The 17,789-nt window shown below is 50.0% G+C and overlaps 1 protein-coding gene across 1 annotated transcript; it reads right to left on the reverse strand.

Annotated features, from left to right (window-relative positions):
* Window positions 1–12,194: 12,194 nt before the first annotated feature.
* TNFRSF9 (TNF receptor superfamily member 9) lies at window positions 12,195–16,858 on the reverse strand. Its single transcript, XM_019480985.2, has 7 exons — window positions 15,950–16,858; window positions 15,727–15,849; window positions 15,392–15,529; window positions 14,848–14,914; window positions 14,619–14,749; window positions 14,238–14,363; window positions 12,195–13,400 (listed from the first exon to the last, which is right to left on the reverse strand). The coding sequence occupies exons 1-7, from the start codon at window positions 16,038–16,040 to the stop codon at window positions 13,273–13,275; spliced, it is 804 nt and encodes a 267-aa protein (XP_019336530.1). The 5' UTR covers window positions 16,041–16,858; the 3' UTR covers window positions 12,195–13,272.
* Between the last annotated feature and the right edge of the window lie 931 nt (window positions 16,859–17,789).

Raw genomic sequence — 17,789 nt, forward strand, 5'->3', positions numbered from 1 at the left:
TGTGTGCTACCTTGTTACACATTCAATCACTGATTCATTCCCTCTTTCAGGGGCCAGCCTGATACAGGGAAGGGCAGTTTGATTCCTGCCCTTGTTAACATTGTTACAGTGTATAACTTACTTATGAAACTAAATACATTCAGTTGAAAGATGAAAGGTGAGGAGTATAAAATATAAGCTACAAATGCCATGGCACACAAATAGATAAAAATACCAAAATACAAGGGGAGATACAAAATGCACGCATACACATTTTAAAACACAATTCCTTACCTTAAAGTGAAAGAGAGAGGAAGGAAGAAAAGGTAGAAAAAGAGAAACATATCCAAAGAAGGGAGAGCAAATGCAGGCAAGAGGAAAAGGGGGCTTTCTGCTACACTTCCTCTGGGGCTGTTGATCTGGCCTCCGGGTCTGCACACTGTCTCAGGCCTCCTGGAGCCATTGGCCTCGGACTTGAGGGTTCTTCCCTCTGGGCCCTGTGCCCCGCATTAGGCACCCAGGGAGCTCCTATGGGAACTGAGCCCTCACTAGCTCTGGTTCCCCAGCCTCATGCCAGGGGTCTTTCCCCTTCCTGGGCCCTACTTTGGGCACCGGGGCTCTTTTAGTTTAATGCTGAGCCACATTGCAGGGCTCTGGTTATCCGGCCTAGAGCTGGGGCTAACTTGAGCAGCCTTGAGCTGCTCCCAGAGCCAGCTTTCCATGTGCCAATATGCACACCGTGCAGGGCCTGAGCAGCCTCGAGCTGCTCCCAGGGCCAGCAATCTATGTGGTGATCTGCACAGGCTGCCCAGCTGCTTGCTGGGTTCACTGGCTCAAGCTGCCATGAGCTGCTCCTAGAACTTGATCCCCATGTGCCAATTTACAAACCACTGAAGCTCAAGCAGGGTCCCAAAGATGGCCATCTCTGGAGCTCTTCTCTTCTCGCCATGCCTCATCGTCTCTCCCTAGCCTGCTGAGCACGCTCCCCTTTTATACTCTTCAAGGGCTCCACCCCTGAAGTTCTCCAGACCTGGTTGGTGCAGTTCTGATTCAGGTCCAGCTGCTCCTTGCCCCCTCTCTTCAGAAAAGGGCAGGGCATTGGTTCCCTTGTGCTGCCTTTGGATTGGTGGGCAGGCTCCACCAATCAAACAGCAGACCCTTGATCCTGGGACTCAACCCAAGCTCCAAAAAGGTAAGCCTGCTACAACTAGGAGGTCCAGCCAGGGGCATGGACCACAGTGGTCAAGGGCCCTAAGGCCCGTCGCACCAAGGCCCCTGCTCCGCCAGAGCTGAGCAACAGGTATGCACCTCTTGCCGCTCCAGCAGAGCCTGCTGAGTTGCTGGCTCCCGCAGGCAACATGGGCCCAACTGCAGCTACCGCCCCTGCTCTCCTCAAGACAGAACATAAGGTGTTTGTTGTGGGACACTCCCTTCTGAGGAGGACTGAGGGGGCAATCTGCCACCCCGACCCCATAGCCCGGGAACTCTGCTGCTTCCCGGGGGCCTGCATCCGGGACATTGCGGAGAGGATCCCAGAGCTCCTCAAACCCACAGACCACTATCCCATGCTCCTAATTCATGTGGGCACCAATGACATGGCTCGGAGCGCTCCCAGCCAGGTCATGAAGCGCTACAGGGATTTGGGAGCGGGGCTAAAGGGTCTGGGGGCACAGGTGGTGTTCTCGGTGATCCTCCCAGTCTCAGGCTATGGGCCGAGGAGGATCCATGTGGTCAACCAAAGACTGCGGCATTGGTGTCATCGGGAAGGCTTTAGCTTTCATGACCACAGCCCGCTCTTTGGTGAGAGAGGCAGCAAGCTGCTGGGAAGAGATGGCCTCCACCTCTCTCCCCTAGGGAGGAGGCTCTTCTCAGCTAGACTGGCTGACCTGCTCCACCGGGCTTTAAAATAAGCCCGCTGGGGGACGGGGGGGACTACCGCCACTGCTGGCCCGCTGAGCAATCCTTGCAAAGCCAGCAGGTCAAGGCACTTAAGGGAGCCCACCCCTGCCTCAGCCCTGGTAAAATCTGTGGGCAAGGAAGGAGCCCCCCAGGGGGCACTTGCCTGCCTGTACACAAATGCCAGGAGCTTGGAGAATAAGCAGGAGGAGCTCATCCTCCTGCTCAATGCAAATAATTATGATGTCATAGGGATAACGGAGACCTGGTGGGACTCCACCCATGACTGGACCACGGGTATAGATGGCTATACCTGTACAGGAGGGATCGTGTAGAGAAAAGGGGCGGGGGGGGTAGCTCTCTATGTTAAGGAAAGCTACACGTGCCTGCAAGCCGATATTGGTGACCAGGGTGGACGACTGGAGACCCTCTGGGTTAAAATCCGTGGGGAACACGGCACAGGGGACACAATGGTGGGAGTCTATTACAGACCTCCCACACAAAGTCCTAAGCTTGACCAGGAGTTTGCCTGGGAACTGGCTGAGGCCGCATGCTCCAGGACCATGGTTGTCATGGGTGACTTCAATTACCCAGACATCTCGTGGGAGGATCGCTCAGCAAAATCTGAGCGGTTGCAAAGCTTCCTCTCATGCATGGATGACCTCTACCTGACTCAAGAAGTCTATGGGTCAACGAGAGGCAAAGCGCTGCTTGACCTGGTACTGGCTACTGGGGATGACCTAGTCGGCGACCTAGTGATCGATGGGAAGCTGGGTGACAGCGACCACGAGCTGATCACCTTCACCATCCACCGAAAAGCTGGCAAGTCAGTCAGCAACACGGAAGTCCTTGACTTCAGAAAAGCCAACTTTGACAAGCTCAGGAGGCTTGTCAGTGAGGCCCTAAGGGACCATGACCACGGGGAGAGGGGAGTTCAAGAAGAGTGGTTGCTCCTCAAGGGAGTGATCCTCAAAGCACAAACTAAGTCTATTCCATCTCGGAGGAAAGGCAGCAAGAGGGCACAGCAGCCCCCCTAGCTCTCCAGGGACCTAGCAGACCTCCTGAGGCTAAAAAGAAAAGCCTACAAAGGATGGAGGATGGGACTCGCCTCCAAGGAGGATTATTCTGCACTGGTCTGGTCCTGTAGGGAGCATACCAGGAAAGCCAAGGCTGCAACTGAACTCCAACTAGCTTTGAGCATCAAGGACAATAAAAAGTCCTTTTTCAGATATGTGGGGAGCCGGAGGAAAAGCAGGGGCAACATTGGACCCCTGCTGAACCAGATTGGGCAGCTGACAACTGACGCCCAGGAAAAAGCCAACCTATTAAATAGGTACTTTGCGTCAGTCTTTCATCAGTCCCATGGGATGCCCATGCCCGCTACGGGACAAGGAAGTCTGGGTGAGAGTGATCCTCTGCCCTCCATTAATGCTGACTTCGTGAAGGAACATCTTGAGAAGCTGGATACCTTCAAGTCAGCCAGCCCTGACAATCTTCACCCCAGGGTACTCAAGGAGCTGGCGAGCATCATAGCCCAGCCTCTAGCACGGATCTTTGAAAACTCTTGGTGCTCTGGTGTAGTGCCTGAAGACTGGAAGAAAGCCAATGTGGTGCCTATTTTCAAGAAAGGGAAGAAAGTGGATCTGGCAAATTATAGGCCCAATCAGCCTGACTTCTATCCCGGGGAAGATCTTGGATAAGTTTATTAAAGAGGCCATCCTTAATGGACTGGCTGATGCCAACATCCTGAGGGATAGCCAGCACGGGTTTGTTGCGGGTAGGTCTTGCTTGACCAATCTCATTTCTTTCTATGACCAGATGACCTATCACCTGGACAAGGGAGAAGAGATTGATGTCATATACCTTGACATCAAAAAAGTCTTCGATCTGGTATCCCATGATCACCTCTTGGTGAACCTGGCCAATTGTGGCCTTGGGTCCACCACGATCCGCTGGCTGGGAAATTGGCTTTGTGGTGAGACCCAGAGGGTAGTAATTGACGGAAGTCAATTATCATGGTGCCCTGTGACCAGTGGGGTCCCCCAAGGCTCTGTCCTTGGACCCATACTGTTCAACATCTTCATTAATGATGTGGACACTGGAGTCAGAAGCGGACTGGCCAAGTTCGCCGATGACACCAAACTTTGGGGCAAAGCATCCACACCAGAAGACAGGCGGGTGATCCAGGCTGACCTGGACAGGCTCAGCAATTAGGCGGACAAGAATCTGATGGAGTTCAACGCCGATAAGTGCAAGGTTCTCCACCTTGGGAAGAAAAACACGCAGCATCCTTATAGGCTCGGCAGTGCTATGTTGGCTAGCACTATGGAAGAAAGAGACTTGGGGCTTATCATTGACCACAAGATGAACATGAGCCTGCAGTGTGATGCTGCGGCTAGTAAAGCGACCAAAACGCTGGCTTGCATCTATAGATGCTTCTCAAGCAAATCCTGGGACGTCATTCTCCCCCTGTACTCGGCCTTAGTGAGGCCGCAGCTGGAGTACTGCGTCCAGTTTTGGGCTCCAGAATTCAAAAAGGACGTGGAGAAGCTTGAGAGAGTCCAGAGAAGAGCCACGCGCATGATCAGAGGTCAGGGAAGCAGACCCTACGATGACAGGCTGAGAGCCCTGGGGCTCTTTAGCCTGGAAAAGCGCAGGCTCAGGGGTGATCTGATGGCCACCTATAAGTTTATCAGGGGTGACCTCCAGTATCTGGGGGAACGTTTGTTCACCAGAGTGCCCCAAGGATTGAGGACTAGGTCGAATGGTCATAAACTACTACAAGACCGTTTCAGGCTGGACATAAGGAAGAATTTCTTTACTGTCTGAGCCCCCAAGGTCTGGAACAGCCTGCCACCGGAGGTGGTTCAAGCACCTACATTGAACACCTTCAAGAGCAAACTGGATGCTTATCTTGCTGGGATCCTATGACCCCAGCTGACTTCCTGCCCTTTGGGCAGGGGGCTGGACTCGATGATCTTCCGAGGTCCCTTCCAGCCCTAATGTCTATGAAATCTATGAAACTAGGGTGTCCAATAAAACCAACAACCCTTTTCTCACAAAGCAGTGTAAACACAAAAGGCAGATTCATTACAAAGTAATAAGTAATCACCAACTATAATTTTAAAACACTACAAACTACAAAACAAAGTCTATAGGTGGTGCCCCTTATTGGGGGGGTCTTTACCCATGCTTAGGCAGTCTGGGACTTGGGACTCCCCAAAGGGTAGTTCCAGGGGCCAGCACCCCTATACCTGCCCTTCAGCAATGGGCTGGAAAAGGCCACCACCAGAGAGTCCAATGAGCTGCTTCATGGGTCCACTGCACTGCAATGAGCTGCTAGAAAGCACAGGTCCTTCTGTATTGCAAAGGGCCCCTTGTTGCTCCCTGCAAAACTGTAGTGCTGATCCTCACTTCCACATGGTGGATTTGAAGGGTGAATGGCAGTTTTTAATCAGCATATCGCGCCCCAAAGTTTTTAGTCCTAATCCTAGCTCTGCTGGGGCAGGAAACTGCAAGAGAGCTCAGAGAAAAGCCAGCCAAACAGCAAAAGGGCATGACCAGCAACCAGTGCTAACTATGCTACATTGGTCAGGGCACAGAGCCACAAAAGCAACATGTGCCAGGCCCAAACGTGCTGGGTCCTGACATACAGCAAACAAATGTACAGCAGAGCTCAGCAATACTGCTATGTTGAGACACAAGTGCAGTAAAACTATGAAATGGGGACTCAGGCCTGTCTTGCACTCAGGCCTGAATATACAACAAAAGAGCACCAGGCCTACTTGGAGTAGGCCTGGACATATAGTCTCAGCCACACTGCTAGGCTGAGACGTAACAGCTAGGAAATAGCAAAAGGGGGCCCAGGCTTATTTTGGCTGGGGCTTGAACTAGGAGTAGTACCCAACCACAGTACTTGGTTGGGGCATAAACCGCAAAAGGGACAAAAGAAGGCCCAGGTCTATTTCACTGGGCCTGGACTGGGCAGCAAAAAACTGACCAGGCCTATACAGCACTGAGGCCTGAATAAGCCACAAGAAGTGCCAGAGTTTCACCCTAGCCCAAGTCTGCCAGCCAACATATAGCTGGTGTAACCCGGGCGGTACTCCAAGAGATACCCCCTCTCCAATTGAAGGGATCGAAGCAGGTCCACAAGCACTGTGGGAGGTGTAGGGACTCTCCTCCCCATATAGAGCAGGGTCAGACCACCAATGGGGACTTAACCATATATCTTTTAATGAGAGAACAATACTGGGAACATAACTAGTATAAACCAGGGGGTATAGGGGACACTACAATGCCCCGAGGGGGCAGGATTCAACAAAGGTTAAACACTTACAATCATAGACATATTCATCCAGTTGACAAAAGACAGGGTTAACTAAAATGTAAGACACAAACAGCAGAACAAACAATACTAGTTGGTGAAATATAAAAGGCACAAAATACAAAATGACAAGGAATATAGGGCCTAGGTACCTGGAGGGGAAGAAAGGGGGAAACCACAATGGCCCCTTTCCACTGCAAGAAGAATTTCTCCCTGTTAGCTCACTCACCACAGCTGGGACTTAAACTCAGCTCTCATACATAGTAGGCAGAAACACTACCATACAGCCACCAGTGCTGGTACTATGCCAAACTGCTAGGGGTCTTGGCCTTCCTGGAGCCCTGGCTTTATGTTGAGCTGCCTGACCTCTGATTGAAGGAGCTGGAAGCAGGGCTGGGAACCTCTCGGGTCACTGCTCAGATCCTTGCTGGAGCTCAGGAGCCTCTCCTGCTGGCTACAGCCTCTCATAGGCAGTCCTAGAGCCCAGCAAGGAGGCCCTCCTGCGGGCCGTACACTGTGCTGCTGAGGGTCCAACTGCTGCCTGCAGGTCCCACTCCTTCAGACTCTTCTGGGGCAACTGCTCCTGCCCTGCTGGCCCAGCTCTTTGCCAGCTCTTTGAATCTCCTTCCTTGTGGCCCTTCTCTGGTTTCTCCTGAGTCAGCTGTGCTGCCCCTTTTATCCCCTTCCAGGTTACCCAAGGGGCCAATCAGGGGACATGGAAGGTGAGTCTCTGGGGCTTGATTGGTGAGGAAAAGGAATCCCAAGTCCTCCAATCATCTTTTGCCCTTTCAAAACCCCTGGGCTAAGTCACTGCCAGCTAGCCCGTCACATTGGGATTCAGCCCCACACTGGTGAGCTGAAATGCAGTAGCTGTAAAACAGCAAAATGGGCCCAGGCTTATGGCTGCAGCCTGGACATATAGTCTCAGCTATACCATGGCACAGAGACACTATAATCCCTGACACAGTGATTACCAGGACCAGAGCTGACTCCAGCAGGGTGCAGGGCCTGGGGCCAATCAGGCCATGTGGGGCCCTACCCCTGCTATGATCCCACGGGCCCCAGACCTGAAGAAGCTGCCACTGCCATTTTCAGCAGCAGCAGAGTGGTGGGGGGGCTAGCGAGCAGCTGGATGCGGAGCCACCACTCCACCCAGCTCCATGGGACCCCCCTAAAGTGCGGGGCCCGGGGCAGTTACCCCCCTAGGGATGGCCCTGGCCAGAACCCTGTTCCTGGTCAGTCTCCATTAGGGAATGATACTCTCGTGGCATCATCCCATTCAAGGCCTGCAAGGCCAGTAGCTGCCAAGACCCTGTTCCTGGGCAGCCTGCACTAGGGAAAGATACACTCATGGCATCCTCCCAATCAGGGCCAGCCCACAATTTTTTGGGGCCCCGTGGGATATAGTTTTGGGGGCCCCTGATCCATTGAAAAATCAAAATTGCGGTTCATTGCGATATAAACTCATTGAAATAAAATAGTCGGGGGGGGGGAGGGGGCTGTGCACATGAGGGCTGCACTGCAGGGGGCTTGGGGTAGGGGCAGCATGTGCTGAGGATGCCTGCGTTCCCTCCCTGGGACCGGGGCTGGGGCCAGGAGTGGAACCGAGAACTCTTCCCCCACTCAGCCGGGAAAGGGCTCCCTGCCAGCATTGATCCCTTTAAACATGGCGCAGGTTGTGGGGGGAGGGGTGGGGCAGTGAGCAGGGCACAGCACCTTGGTTGTAGGACCCCCTGTGGCTGCAGGTTCTGCAGGATAGGATGGGCCAACCCTGCTCCCACTTAAGGCCTGCATGGCCAAAACAGTCAGTGAGACACATAGCTGGGGTTCAGTGACACATCTATGCTGAACGCAAAAGAAGTTGCAACAGCAACTAAAACATGCCAGGCTCTCAGCCCTGGCCCAGAGTGCACCAACAAAACTGCCAGGCTTCAACCTTAGCCAGTTTGCCACAGGGATTGATGCTGCCCAAAAACCCAGAAAACAAAAGGAGAAAGGAATGGGAGAGAACAGAGGTCTCAAGCCCTGAGACGGACTTTATCTTCCTGTACCTGAGGCTTTCCCTTCACATAGCTTCAGTCTGCCTCATCAGAAAAGAGTGGGGGGTGAGCCCCCACATAAGAAACAGCCCCCCTGGCTCCCAAATCACCGTTCAGGGTCCAGCAGCCCCAGGAGGAAGAAGAAAGAGCCCCAGACCAGGTGGCCTCAACATTAAATAACTTTTCTGACCTCATCCAGGGCCCCAGCCAACAAGCAGCCTCATTGGAATGTAGTTAATGCAGACCAGTGAATTCAAAGGTGGTCAGCACTCCAGGATTGGGCCAGTCACTCAATTGGTTTTACAGGTTCTGCTGAGGAATCTTAAAACAAAGGGTCTGGACACAATAAGGAGGGATGGGAGGTGGTCCCTTCCAGTCCTAGAGGAAACAAAATAGGCGCAAACAAGGTACACAGCAAAATAAAACCAGAACACATTTGACCACACACAGCTCCAAGTGTGTGTGGGTGTTACACATGGCTCATAGAGGAGCAGGCAGGGGGCCTGAATTGACAGTTACAGATTTAGTTTGCTAATTAAACACTTCCTACATCAGAAATTTCTATCCCAAATGAAGACTTGTAGTTGGTGCCAGGCCTGAACTGCAGCACTCTCACGACCATCGGGATCGTGAAAGGGCTGTTTAGCATGTCCTTTAAAGGACAAGCATAGCTTTTGCTGTAGTAAACAGCAGTGATGGCAACAGAGCTCATAAAGCTGAAAGCACTTAGGTTCCTTAGCTGCAGCAATTAGCTAACATACTAACTGGCCTGAGCAAGAACACCTCCAGAAGGAAAGATTGCATCACCTACTGCTGGTGGGCAGGCACCTACCAGAGGATCAAACCTGCCACAGTTAGAGACCAAAGATTTAAAGCCTCCTACAGCAATTTCCATTATGCAATCAGTCCCAGAATTAGGACCTAGCAGTAGTTGTGGGTGGAAAAGACACGTTACCTGAAGTACAACTGTAAGTTTTGTTCACTTGAACTCACTTGCAGCCCTGAGCTCAGCCCCAGCCCCCAACTTCAAAACCCCTGTAGTGTGACCTACCCAGGAACATGAGACCAGAGCCCTTTTCCAAGTCACCAGTTCCCTTCCTCTGCTGATGAAGGCAACCACATCACAGAATTGCCATCAAACAGTCTCTTAAGAACCAGCTCCCTCATCATTCCTCTGAACCACATGATATTCAGTCTACAGAAAGAGGCCATGATGTATAGTGCTGTTCTTTTTCTTGCCTACCTTAGGATAGGTGGGCAGTTTTCCCTTCTATTTTGATCAGTCGTCTGATCTCTAGGGACACATTCAGGTACCTGATTGACTTCAGCTGCTAAATTTCTGTTTCTTTCAAATGAATAAAGACGAAGCCAGCCTGGTGCAGCACTGGGGAGAGAGGCTGTTGGGGGTATAGCTCTGGGCAACTACACAATTTAAACATGGATAGACAATGCACAGAAAATAGCAGTGCTAACATCAGAGTCCCAGGTATGCTGTGCAGCTCTTCACTTTAGAGCAGCACCAGGTTGTGATGCTTTCTTTTGAATACTTGTCCTGCCAGCGTCTTTCACAACTCCATTTGCAGAGGGAGGAATATCACCTTTTTTTTACGTACTCCTTTTGTGGAGTGGCCATATAGGTCACTTGTACAAGTGATGATGTCATGATGTAGACATGATCAAAAATTCCCTTTGTGTGGCTTAATGGCATCACACATTACACCTACGTGAGTTTTGTGGGGTTTAAATGAGTTTGCATATTGCAAACTAAACTACATCCCAATGTAATTTAGTTTGGAACATTGCAGCAATTAGCCTGCTTGCCTCCTGGACATGGGAAAACCAGGAAACTCTGAAGAAAAAAATGGATCAGGCCCCTCACCACTTCTGCCTTCAGCAGGCTCCTGCGGCCACCCCAAAATGGGCTGGCTTGCCTCTGGGGCAGTGCAGGGAGGTGGCAGGAGGGCAGCTGGGTGTGCTGGCGGTCAGAAAAGGTGGCAGGGATGGTGCACTTGGCATCCAGGCAGGCTCCTAGCTTCCCTGAGCCTGCCTGGGCTTCCAGCACCCTGTGCACCATCCCTGCCTTCTCTAGCCATTGGCACACCCAGCTGCCCTCCTGCGCTGCCCTAGGGGCAAGCCAGCCTGTTCCCAGGTAGCCCCAGGTGTCCTCCTGGCCACAGAAGCTCACTGAAAGCAGAAGCAGTGAGGGGCCTGATCCTTTTTTTCTGGAGAGCCTGCCTGCCTCTCCCATGGCCATGGGGGCCAAGCTGACAGATTAATGGCACAGATTAATGGCTCCCCAGCCACGGGAGAGGTGGGCAGGCTCTGGCAAAAAATTAAAAAAGGATTGGACCCCTTGCCACTTCTGCCTCCAGCAGGAGCCTGTGGCTGCCAGGACAATAACATACATACAGTGATGGAAAAAATAAAACTCACTATTTCAATTTAGGGGGCATAGTATGCAACTCTAAAGACTAAAACCCTCTCACATGTACAAGCACCCTTAAACACCAGTTTTCATTGCTGGAACCAGAGCCACTACAGGGCACAGAGCAGGGAGATGGAAGGGGAAGGCAACCTTCAGCTCCATTCGAGTGCTTCCCCCCTTCACTTAAGTAGTACCTGGGGTTCATGCCCACTTTCCCACCTATTATGTCACTATTTGTACTCAAAGCCTCAATTTTCCAGTTTGTGCAACCCTTAATGACACTCCTTTGTTTCTGTGGCTTCAACTATATATTGGGAAAGATACATTGCTGGGCACTAAGGTGGCTGTAGTGAGGATGAACTTTGCAAATGCTTCCCTGGCTCTCAACAACTGACTTCTGAGGGAGGTAACAGTCTCATGAGCTTGCTTCCAGCCCTCTCTCAGCAGCTGACTTACTGCTGTAGCAAATAAGAGCCACCACTGCTTGCTGCAGCTTGTATGTCAAAAAGCACTGGATTGCCAAATAGCAGGGACCTGTGCCCCTTGATATTAACACTGTACAGCAAACAGTGGGGTAATTGACACCTGATTTAAAATAGGTTGCAAGTCATGCAGATAAAATCACCCAGGTTCTACTGTACTATCTATAGACTGACATCTGCTTTGACACCAAAATGGGGTCCCAGCTTTGTAGGCATTGAAAAGACCTGTTTGAGGAACTCAAGCCATTGTACCAAAATAGATTTCCCTAATTCCAATACCCAGATTTTTACTTTAAATATTTATTCATACACAAATAATTAAATGCTCAACATACATAAAGGATCATGAACACATTCTGTGCATGTCTATTAAGGCTCATATGACTCTCTGAACAATGTACAAATCTTGATAGGACAGTACTTTTATGTCAGGCTTCCACATTCCAGAGATTTGGCTCATTGGACTCCCAGATCAATTAACATACACACTCAGCATGAAGAATCCACTGTGCTAGATGGCAAATTCTGCTATAAATTAACATTCCTCCAATTAAGTCAATGTGCAGTGATCTAGGAATTGCCCCAAAATCTTAACTCTCAGTAGGATTTCAAGTGGTGCCTTGAGTGCTCAACATAACACGGAGGAAACAAATGGTCTGAAAGATTTAAATGCTGCCTTGTGCCAAATTAGCAGGTTAACTGAAAGTAAAAGTCAGTGTGTGGAGATGAAGGGAAAGGGGAATAAGCAATTCCTCACTGTGGGAAACAAATGGTGCTTATATATGTTCAGGGAAAATGCTGCTTCTGAAGTGCTCATTGCTCACTGGAATACAAACAAAGTCTTGGAATACAAACTTCTAACAGGCTCAATTATTTCAGCTCTTTATCAGGCAGGCTGAACTGCTCTGGAGTTGTCCAATTCATTTGTAACAGATATAAAAAAATCCCACCATCCTTGCTCATTATATTTAAAAATGTTGAATGATTTTGTTTAGGGGTTAGTCATCCTCATGTTTGGAAAAAAACACACAGAAGGAGGCAAGATATATAGAAAAGTATTATACAAAAGTATTTTATTTTAAATACACTTAATTGTGAGAAAAAATGTGCTGTTTATTTTCAAGTTATGTACTGCACTTACAACCTCCCCCCCAAAAAAAACTTTTTAAAGAAAAAGCTAAGAATTTAACATCACAAGAATGATGCAAGCCAGCCGCATCAATTGCCTATTTCTCACCGACCAAACCAACCACAGATTGTCACAGTATTTCCACTACACCTCCCAAATGAGCTAGCATAACAGGGTTCTTCAGACAACATAGAAGGGGTGTTATGAGACATTCTGCAACCATGACTTTCCATAGCGCTTTTAGCTACAAACTAAAAGTAGAATAAATAGGAAATGTTCTGCAAATCAGGACAGAAGTTAACTGCTAAGGGTGTGCATGCATGTGCACATGTGCACACGAGCATGCAAATGAGGGTGTGCGCGCACAAGTGCAAAAACACGATTCAGCATGTTGCAACAGTATCCATATAGATTCTGGATCACATCTAGCCTTCTGGAGTCTGAGGACCAGATCAGGAGTGATAAGGGGTGATGTAGTTCCCAACTGAAGTACACTGGAGAGCAGAAGGATGGGAAGTTTGCACACTGGCAGCTTGCACTATACTTGGCACTCAGTGCTACTAGCCTCTTACACTCAGGTCTTTCCAATGTTAGCAAAACTGTGGCTTGGGCATCTCTTATTAGAAGATCTCTAGAAAAGCAGTTTGGTCCTTGTATAACTGGTATAGTTTTCTTACTACAGCAAGTCAAAGTACTGTAGAAATAGTATCCCCACTCTATCAGCAAAGCTAGCAAGTTGCTTTCATTTTGAAGTTACTCCATACAATTTAATTCCACTTCATTTGAAAAGGTTGTCAAGGACTAATTTAAAAAAGGCTCTGTTTGAGTAAGAGAGAGGCCTTAGTGAAGACTACTTTACCCTCTCCATACCCCACCTGTTCAATCTGCAGACTGGAAGGTCACTAACCCTGCTGTCCCACCCTGATGCATAATGAAGTTCCTCTCAGCTGTTCTGAAAGGAAACCCAGATTTTGCTGACCTACAGAATCCAGTTTCTAATTCATTGGTGAATCTTTGAATTGTGCCAGTTTGCTGCAGTCATCATATTCCCCTTGCTCTTCCTCTGGAAAACGGCAGCTACAGGCATCCTCCTCTTGAGTTGATTGCTCAGGTGTTATATATACTGTGAAGGAGACAATTAGCATGTTATACGATTATATCTTTTCAAGCACATACATTCTCACCCTCCCTTTCCAATACCTTTCTGATATCTGACCCATCAGATGAAGTGAACTTGGCTTCATAAAAGCTTATGCTTGCTCTAGGTATTATTTAGTTAGTCTGTAAAGTTGCATTATCTACCTTGCCTTTATACTAGTAACCAGCCTCTTTGATTAAAAAAAAAAAAAAAAAAAATCTGCAATGGGAATAACAAGTAGAGATTTAATATTCAGATGTCCAGTGGCAACAGAACAAAGGGCACATTTACCTCTACATCAAGGGCAAAGTGCTATGGCAGATTTTGTTTGTTTTCAGACAGTTATTTTTATACAGGCCAATCACATGCTGGGAGAGAGAGACACGCTTCTCTGAGCTCACAAATCAAGTGGACAACAATGAACCAAGTAAGAGGGGACTGAAGCAGAGAAGGGTCTATCCAGCAATTCCACAGGGAGAAGTGGCAGTTCGAAGTTTATCCCTGACATTCCTTGAAACAGCAGCTTCCTGTGCAATGCATTCACTATCTCTCAGATGGGCAGGAACCTGATTGACTGTCTTTGCAAATCAGTGTTACCATTGAATGGAGGAGACCAGCTTTGAAACACTTCTCAAGCCTCCTACCACTTGCCCAATTGTTAAATAATGGATAATCTAGACTTTGATTTTTCTTTTAAGAATGCCAGTGTCTGACTTTCAAGGAACTTGAACCTGCTGCTGACTTTTAAGGAAACATGAATCTGAATTCCTGTACTCTGCCCACAGCTAGAAACAGGAAGTTAACAGATTGTATCGGTCTTACTTCTCTTGAGCATGTCAGGTAGTTTTCTTTTCTTCCAGAAGATAAGAAACACCCCCAAAGGCAGCAGAAATACTATGGCCAGCACCAGGCCCACCGTGAGAACAATGTCCATCTCCAGATTCTTCCCTAGGGATCAAAAATACTCTGTAAAAAAACCCATCACAAGACAAAAAAGTCTGCCATCAAAGCAGCTAGATTATTCATTCCTGAACATCTACATCTATCTTGGTTTTTTTTCTTCAGCATATCTTCTGTATATGGCTTCAGGCCAGAGGGCAAATAGAAGGACCTCTAGGTTCACTGTGGGAACAGCAGCAGCTCCACTTTTTTTAGTAACGGATATATATCAGTCTACTTGGAAAATATTGGTCAATAACTCACCTGGCCCAGGGGTAGAAAATGGTATTGCGGGGTAAGTGGTGCTGGCAGGTGGAGCCAGACTCCCTGACATATGGCTGCAGATCACATCACTTGTGCTAGTTCCTTGCTTCAGGACCTCATCCCCAGAGCATCTTGAATATACATAGATACATGCAGGTGGATAAAAAGTCATGGATACATGTACAGAAATAAACAAAACAGTGATGAATTAATTGTTTACAGTACTCACTTGGTCCATTTCTTGCAGAACCCATCACTCTGATTATTGAAGGTCCCCCAGGGACAAGTCTCACAACCTTTAAACAAATTCAAGGAGAACAGTGCATTCACATCCCCAATATAAAGCAGAATGCACTATGCATTGCTGGTTCTCATTTCTAAGGGAATAGCTTAGACCAGTGGTTCACAACCAGGATGCCACCAGGCCTTTTGGAGGGTGTTGTGAAGTATAAGGAGATAAATGAGGTATTAGGGAGACAAGCAGGTAAAGTCCAGGCAGGAGCAAACCTGAGCCTGCACATCCCCCCTCCTCACTGCCAGGACCCCCTGCAAAGAGGCAAGTACTATAATCTATGTGTTAGTTTTGAAATTGGATGCCACTTAATTCAGGAAATTTAGAGGAGTCCAGCAAGGGGTGCCTGGAGTCTCCATAAAGGTTGACACCATCAGAGACTTCCACAGACTACGTGCCAGACCCATGGAGCCCAGGACGCCTCTGCTTGGCATCTCCTTGGGTGCTGCTGGGGGGAAATGAGAGCCCCCTTCCCCACTACCTGTCCCGATGAGCTGCTCGCCTCTTCCGCAGTTTTGGGCGCACTCGCGGCAGTCTCCCCGCGTGCAGCGGTACCCTGACTTGCACTTGCACTGGGCATCCTCGATCGCAGAGCAGCTCCGGCGGTATGTGAATATCCCTGCAAAACAAAGGCAGCACCTGCCTGAACCCGGCGGCCGGGACACTCGCCCGGGCGGCGGGTATCGAACCAGCTGAGCCTGACGCCGCTCACTCGACTGGTGGGCAGGGCCCCCGCCCCGCCCCAGCTGCGCTGCCCAACGCGACCTGCCGGCGCGGAACCCGGCCTGGGGCTGCGGGTGCCCGGCTCGACCTCACCTTCGCAGATGCGGCAGCTGATGCAGCCCCCGCGGGCGCCGGCCTCGCTGGCGAAGGTGCCCGTGGGGCAGAGCTTGCACGGCTCGTTGGTCCTGCCGCAGGTCCGGGGGTCCAAGTAGGTGCCTGGGGTGGGGAGACAGAGACGGAGCGAGCGGCGCTGGCTGCAGCCCCACGCCCCCCAGCCCCGCCCGGCCCGGCCCGGCCCGGCCACGCGCGTCCCCACCTGCCGGGCAGGTCTGGTCGCACGGCGGCGCCGCCCGCACGCTCAGGAGCAGCAGCGCCGCAGTCACCAGGCGCAGGCGGCCACGGCCCATCAGCTCCGCTCCGCTCCGCTCCGCTCCGCTGCACGGCGGCCCCAGAGTCCGGCAGCGCCTGTAGTACAGCACCGGGTCAGCGCCGCAGGACCTCACCCCACTCGGGCCGCACCTCCGGGCACGAGGGTCCTGCCCGGCCGAGGGCTCAGCGCTGTCTGCGCGGGGCCCGGCCGAGCCCCCGGGCCTGAGTCACGCGGCGGGGGCGGCGGATGGGAAAGCCCCTTGCGCTCGCGGCCCCGCATAAGCCCGTCCGGGGGGGCAGGGAGTTCCCCGCTTCCCCCCAGGCCAGGCGCGGGCCGGACTCTCCGCTTCGACCTCAGGTTTAGGGTTGAGCCTCCCCGCCGTGGGAGGTGGGGAGGCTGTGCCTGTCCCTGCCAGACGCTGTTTTAAACGGAACCCGGCTATTAAATCGCTGGCCCGGAAGGGAAGTCTGGTTCTCCGTGCTCACAGGTCTTGCAATCACCAAGCCAAACCTTTCCTCCTCATTTATAAAAAAGCAAAACAACCCCCGCCTTTCCTCCTTATTATGACCCACAAAACGGGACAGCGAAGATGTCCTAGAGCTGCTACCAACCAGTGGAGCAGGGGCACTGCCCAGGCTATGCCCTGGCGACAGCCAAATCCGGGACGTGCATTCACACCCGTAGCCTGCCAGTTTTTTGGTCTATTGATGCTGCTCAGAATCAGCACTGGTAGTAAAGCCTGCATGGCTTTGGGATGATGGATACTCAGTTACAAATCAAAGGCCTTTGCCTTGGTTCTGTATTTATGCATTTGGCTTTACTTGCTTAGATGCAGCACTTGCCATTGTTTTTACTGATTTTCCCCCCCACCCCAATTTTTTTGTTATTTGTAACTCCTTTCTCTAATTTATCAAGATCCTTGAGAATTTTATTTCTACCCTCCAAAGTGCTTGTAACCCTTCCCAGTTTTGTATCACCTGCAAATTGTATCACATACTGTATTTCTGCATCCAAGTCATTAAGCAAGCAGACCTAGAATAATTCTTGAAAGTTACTTCCAGTCTGACATCTGTCCATTTATAGCAGGGGGCAGAGGGCCGCTTACTAAGTTTTGGCAAGGCATGGAGGGCCACATGACAGGCAGCCCAGGGCAGATAAATATTAATTTTCTAGATGTTTTAGGGGCCCCATGGGCCAGATAGAATGGCCTGGCGGGCTGCATTTTGCCCACCCCGGATTTATAGTTACCCCTGGACAACGTTGTATCTACTAAACGGTTATTCTGTCTAGCACACCTTTCTCCAGCCTGTTTATGGCAGGGCCATGTCAACAGGCTTACTAAAGTCCAAGAGTATTATCTGCCAGACCAGTTACCCATTTAAAGAAAGCTAGCAAATTGTTTTGGTATGATTTGTTTGCCACAAATCCATGCCAATTACTAGCAATGGTTTCTTAACCTTCCAGATACTTAGGAACCGAATATTTTATAATTTGCTCTGTTAACTTCCAAGGTTGAAGTCAGGCTGATTTGTCTGTAATTCACATTAAACACCAGTACTGTATTGTCCTCCAGTCCTCTGGGATTCATCTGTGAGTTTATATCATTGCTAATGGTTCACAGATTTCTCCCTCTAGTTTCTCAAGCACTGGGGGTGTATTCTATCAGGCCCTAATGACTTAAATTAATTCAAATTAGTCAACAGTTCCCCAACAGGTTCTTTACTTATTATCTGTGGCCTCATCCCCACCACCCTCTTCCCTGTATTAATTTTGCTGTGTTCTCAGT

This window comes from Alligator mississippiensis, chromosome 13, assembly GCF_030867095.1.
Source record: "Alligator mississippiensis isolate rAllMis1 chromosome 13, rAllMis1, whole genome shotgun sequence".
NCBI lineage: Eukaryota > Metazoa > Chordata > Crocodylia > Alligatoridae > Alligator > Alligator mississippiensis.

Excerpts from the sequence above, each read along its gene's own strand:
- TNFRSF9 (XM_019480985.2), bottom strand. The coding sequence starts at position 16,040 with ATGGGCCGTGGCCGCCTGCGCCTGGTGACTGCGGCGCTGCTGCTCCTG. Across the intron at positions 15,530-15,726 it reads CAGCTGCCGCATCTGCGAAG|GGATATTCACATACCGCCGG; the intron begins GTGAGGTCGAGC and ends TTTGTTTTGCAG. Across the intron at positions 13,401-14,237 it reads ACCTGACATGCTCAAGAGAA|TATATATAACACCTGAGCAA; the intron begins GTAAGACCGATA and ends TCTCCTTCACAG.